Source organism: Trachemys scripta, chromosome 1 (genome assembly GCF_013100865.1).
Source record: "Trachemys scripta elegans isolate TJP31775 chromosome 1, CAS_Tse_1.0, whole genome shotgun sequence".
Classification (NCBI taxonomy): domain Eukaryota; kingdom Metazoa; phylum Chordata; order Testudines; family Emydidae; genus Trachemys; species Trachemys scripta.
The window spans coordinates 72,996,124-73,002,123 of NC_048298.1; the positions used below are offsets into that span (position 1 = coordinate 72,996,124).

General features: G+C 36.9%; 1 protein-coding gene across 1 annotated transcript in view; it reads left to right on the forward strand.

Moving 5' to 3' along the window:
- The window catches only part of TMTC2 (transmembrane O-mannosyltransferase targeting cadherins 2), a 356,119-nt gene extending 350,759 nt beyond the window's left edge, over positions 1-5,360 (forward strand). The window contains exon 12 of the mRNA XM_034772257.1: positions 2,477-5,360. Within this exon, the coding sequence (XP_034628148.1) occupies positions 2,477-2,656 (180 nt within the window). The 3' untranslated portion in view covers positions 2,657-5,360. The remainder of the gene's footprint in view (positions 1-2,476) is intronic.
- Positions 5,361-6,000: the final 640 nt, after the last annotated feature.

Sequence of the window (6,000 nt, forward strand, 5' to 3'; positions counted from 1 at the left end):
ATGTTTGACAGAATTGTCTATTCACAATGCAGCTGTTCAGCTGTTGTTCTGCTGCATCATTCTTGTCATTATCCAAAATATATTTACTTATAAAGAGTTTATTACAGTTCCATTAATTTCAGTATAATTGATTCTGTAGACTGGTGGAGCATGGGATAGTAATGAGGAGGTTGATATATATTGTACATAAACAAGATTGCTTCAGAAGCTCAAATATCAGTTTCCCTTCTCCAAACTGAGTATGAATGGAGAGGGAAACTATAATAGTTGGAGATGCTTCACAAATAGCAGAATTTCCTGCTATGGTTGGCAAAAATAACTTGTCATCTTTGAGCAAGAAAAATGAAACCCAGAAGTAGTTAGGTTAGCATCATGATGTTTACATGGTTTTGTTTAATTTTGAATACACTGAAACCTAATGGCTCTGAAAGATTGACTCATACTTGAGTATACGTGGGATTGTTTTCTTAACAGATGAGAGTAAACAGGAAGGAAGAGAAGAGGCAAACATAGAGCATAGTACATACAAATGTAGAATTTGTTTCAGAGAGTGGTCTTCTATTTCAGTTTCCTAGTGCAAGCGTTGCTTTAGATTGAATTTAAAATACTTTTCCTATCTCCTAGAGGATAGGAATGGTTTAAATTTCAGGTGGAAAAATTCAAATTACAGATACTTTGGTGAACCTGAATAGTTGTGTGGGAGGTATGCAAAACCTAATCAGAATGCCATCCCATTATCACAGCATCTTGGGAAGGCTTGCACTCTGGGAGACCAACACTGGTATGTAGCAAGTAGGGGAGAGACAGCTGTCTCTTCTGTCTCTTCTCTCTGTTAGAGAGAGACGGTGCGTGAGGTAACAGCTTTTATTGGACCAACTTCTGTTGGTGAGAGAGACAAGCTTTTGGGCCACACAGAGCTAAAGACGAGCTTCAAAAGCTTGTCTCTCTCACCAGCAGAAGTTGGTCCAATAAAACCTATTACCTCACACACCTTGTCTCTAATATCTTGAGACCGACACAGCTACAACTACACTCTGACCTCCCTTATTATTTCTGATGTCCATCTTATTAGCAAGCATCTAGTGTGTATAAATACTGTAACTACAAGAGATGGCTGAAACTGAGTTTCCAGTTAACTTTACACATTTTTGAAAGCTGATGGGGGAGTGGTGATGAGTGGTATCCCGAACCACTTGCTCCTCAGGATATGTCTACACAGCAGCTGGGAAGGTGCTTCCTAGCAGAGTTAGATGGGTACACTAGTTCTGCTCAAGCTGGTGCGCTAAAAATAGCAGTGTGGTCCGGTGGTTCAGACTAGCCACCAAAGCACAAATCCTTCTGGGTTAACCCAAGCCACTGCCTGTGCCACCGTGGCCACACAACTATTTTTAGCATACTAGCTCAAGCAGAGCTAGTGCATATGTCTACCCATGTGTAGATGTAACCTCAGAGACAAAACTTAGCCATCTTTGCTCCAATCTGCATAATTTGGGAAGCAAGCATTGCTGAGGCTGATCCAAAAAGTGGGTGATCTGGACAATTTATGTTGAACTTTGTCTAGTATCTGTTTTTACTTTAAAATCAAGAGCTATTGTTGTGGTGAATAAAATGACTATGCTTCCACTGAAATGTAATGCTTTACTGGTACTTGCACATTCCCCCAGGTGCCCAGGGATACCTCCAGTGGTTTAGGGGATGAAGGGGGTAGGTTTTCTTGTGGAGGAAACTGGAGGGAGCTGCTCGCCTGCCTTGGGTGCCTGTCAGGTCCACCTACATGTGGGTGGCTGCTGGTAGTTTTGGGGTGGTTCTCTGTACCTATGGTGGGGAAGATAGGATCCCAGGGCTTGTTAATTTATTGTTTTATGCATTCTTGACGTCTTTGTCATTAGTTTCTTACAGTGGTATTTTTAAGGTTATCCAACTATTCATAAAGAAAGACTTATCAAAGCCTGGCATAACACTGAGTGTATATGAAGAAGAATCTAAAATGGGTATCCTTGAAATTTGTATGTCTGTGTTTAGAATCTGAAGATAAATTTTTATTAAAAGAAAAAAAGGAGCAGGCGTTCCAATGTGTTAGCTATTCCCACCGATTATAAACTCTTTATTGGCATTGGGTCGAATTAAAATTAAATTCCTCTCTTCAATCCACTGTTGGACTACTTTAATTTTCTCTTGGAAACTATGGTATACCGACATTACCACATGTAAAGCTTTTATGGTATCTGTGTTTTCTCATTAAAGAAAGAAGTCTATGCATGTAGACACCAGAGCCTGTCCTTTTTAAAGCACAAAGTACACAGTTAGCAGCTGTTCAAAAACTTTTTCTTGTTATCTCTATTTGTTTAAATTGCTAAATTGCTTCCATAAAATGCCTGCAAACATAAGGGAATAATTTGTTTAAGTGGATCAAGACTGTCTGAAAAAAAACCCTGAAAATAAACTCAATATTTTTCCTTCCCTTCTCTTGTTCCAGTATCCGGCTGCCCTGATGAATCTTGGAGCCATTCTTCATCTCAATGGTAAACTCAGAGATGCTGAAACAAACTACCTCCGTGCTCTCCAATTTAAGCCAGACGATGTCATCACACAGTCTAATCTTCGCAAACTGTGGAATATCATGGAAAAACAAGGTTTAAAGACGTCTAAAACATGACACAGAAAAAAACTTCTTTTTCTTTAAATTGACTCAAATCCAAAACAAAACTTCCAGGAAGTTATCTGATCAAAGCTCTCATTGGACTTGACTGCAAGAGTCAGGGGGTCTTAATTGCTGCTAGGAGAACCTATTCTGGTTTTTGGCATAACTTTTGTTGCCATAAAAATAAAGGGAGATTCTTTGGATGCTTCACAAAGGACTTAAGTATTAACCCGCAAAAAATAAAATAAAAAATAAAACCATAGCACTTAAAGGAGGGTATTTTGGCATACTTGACAAGTTATCACAGTTAAACCCATATTACTCTTTTTCATGTGAGTTCTTGAAAAGTATACTGTCCTGAAAACACTAAGGGAGAACTGTATAGCATACACCCAGCCACATGGGAGTAAAAAAGATAATACTAGCTTAAAGTATTTGCTGAGACTATAACTCATTAAAATGTATACTAAATCCAATGTGTTTGCAGTTTGTCTTAATGCTGCTGTATCTCTCTTTAGAACCACCTGCTTATCAATTTCAGACTGACACAGACGTATTTTTTTTTTAAATACCTGTCACTTGCGGTTAGATGACAGTATTGACAGTTGTTTACTGACAAGTGCACATATTTTTTCCGACTGTTAAGAGTTTTGATGTAGTTTACTTCAGATACTCAGTTGAGTTGAGTAGACGAAACAAGCAAGGACCAGCTCAATGTGTGACATTGGACCAGTATAAAAGAATCTGGAAGCTATCACTAATGTCATGAATTATCCATATTTACACAGAAAACAGATGTTTGCCCTGATATCAAAAAAGTGCGGTCAGGCTGTAACCTTAAAAAGAAGTTCTTTTTGGCCTTCTAGAACACTGTGTTTTACTCCTTTCACGTTACTGTCAGATAAGTCCAGTTTTGGACTGGACATCTCGATGCTGTTCAGCTTGCATTATTTTTGCAAGAATTCAACCAGAGTGAGTTTGGGAAGTGTTGATACTTAGAAATGGAACAAATGCAGCTTATCAGAATTTTTTTTTTGAAAACAGAACTTTTTGTAATGTGCTACTAGTTAAAGGGACTGACTTTTAGAAGCTAGCAGAGAATCTGCACAACATTGTAGACTAACAGAAGTGTGTAACAATGGTTGCCAATTATTCTGAGTATTTTTGACAATGGTGTTCATTTTTAAAACTATTATCTACTTGGATTCTAACCAAATATTAGGAATCCATTTTGTTTTCTTACATGCACAGTTACAACAAAGTTACATTTCTAGTGTTTTTTATTTTTATTTGGGCTCTTTATTGTATTATTCTTCATTTAAAAAATTGTAAAATAATTTATTTTAAGTTGCAGCCTATTGAAGCTTTAGTCTGTGTTTTCCCAAACCATTTGCTAACTGCTTTCTTTTGTTGGAAAAAGTATTAGAATTTATAAGAAAATTTACTTTTTCATTTAATGACCTGTTGATATCTGCTTCAATGTTCATTTCACGAGTGGTAAATATAACGTTAAGTGATGGAGCACCTTTAACTGAAGCAAGCTTCTTCAGGCTCTGTTAAAACCTTTTATAATAAAAAATCTTTTTTTTTTCTTTTTTAACTATAGAGCACCATTCCATTGCTGTGTACTTCTGGGAGAATAGTTTGCTGTATGGTATTTATTTATTTATTATTCAACTGCAGCAGCGTTTTCTTTCATTAAGCCAGTAGTCTGCAACTGTTGCTATCTTCTTCATTTGGCTTTTGCTGCATTTTTATGTGGGTAGCATGTGTACTTAAGGGAAATGTGACAATTTATTGTACATTCTCCCCATACACACTACAGATTTAGATCTATATTAAAGGATTTTGAGAAGTAACTATTTCAAAGTTGGTATAGTCACAATTTGTTATAGTGTTTTGTCTTTTTCTCTCCAGTGAGCAATGCTATGTTTAATGACTAGGTTCACAATGGGGATACCAAAAGGGATGCATTTTTTGTTAAGAAAGTGTCAAACCTTTTGTCAAATAACGATATGGCTGTGAAAGCAACATGGAATGCTCAAAAGTTGAATTTCAACTTTTTCATCATCGCCCATTGAAGCCAATAATAAAAATAAAATGGTGTCTGGAATTTATTCTCCACCTTTCACTGCGTTTCTGAAAAATTGTAAAAATAAATTAGATATTAGACTCTGACTGAATTCAGTATATAACTGTGGTATCCTGCAGCTTTATTTATTTCAAGTCATCAAACTTTGGTGATCATAACTTTTCACTGTATTCTTTGTCTCTCCCTTTTAACATGTGTTCATTCTTGTTTAGTGGTTATTCATTGCACAACAGAGTGACACTCATAGGTGATATATTTTCATGGTAGCATTGATAACTGTCTGTTTAAAAAAAGAAAAGAAAGAAAAAAGGACTAATGGAAGTTTAACAAGAATGTCCCTGAACACATTTCAATATAGGACTTAACTTTCTTCTTTTGGAATCATTTAAAAAATGTATTTAAAATATGTGTCTCTGCTCAGGGATTTATGGCGGATTATTGCAGACAGTGCTAAAAAAATAAAAGAGCACAAGGGAAGTTTACTCAATTAAATTTTTATTTTTTGAAAAACTGTTATTTGTATAAATTATCAAGATTTGTAGGCTTTCCTTTTTGTAGAAATAATTGTTTGTGCCAGCTAAGAGGATTTCAATTTTGTTTTCAATAATAAAGCATTGATAACAAATACATGTTGTGCAAGTCTCGATCTGTTACTATAATATAACTTATATTAACTGCATTTTTAATTACTGTAAATTAATAACATATTGGCTGTATGCTTTTTGATACAAAATTAGATAGGATTGCCGCAGTGTAAAAGTCTATTGGATCTAGGCATTCTACTACACTGTACTTCCTTTTAAAAAGACATTCAAACAGGTCATAAATGGCACAGTTGGTGAATGTGTAATTGTTCACATGCAGTCAAATCCTGGTCCCAAACTGAGCATATGGCCTTGTGCTGAGGAGGCAGTCATCGTTGTCCCCCACGTCATGGTTTCACCAATACCGCAGTTGCTACTATAGCCTCAGGACTGCAACAGGTCCTAAAGTCACTGCTGCTCCCCTACATGGGAGACTTTGCCAGTGGATATACTCCACCACGTGTGCCAAAAACCTATTCATTCAGGCAGCCCCTGCAGAGCTGGGCTCCTTGGTGCAGTGGGCATCAGCTTTCCCACATCCAGATCCCTTCCCGGGTCTGTGGTATTCAGGGTCTTATGAACCAACAGATGGATGAGGGCAGGATTTCCTCCATAGTCTCAAAAAAAGTGTTCAGTAATGTGGCCCGGTTATACTGGATGCTGGGTTAGTGGTTGTCAGCGGT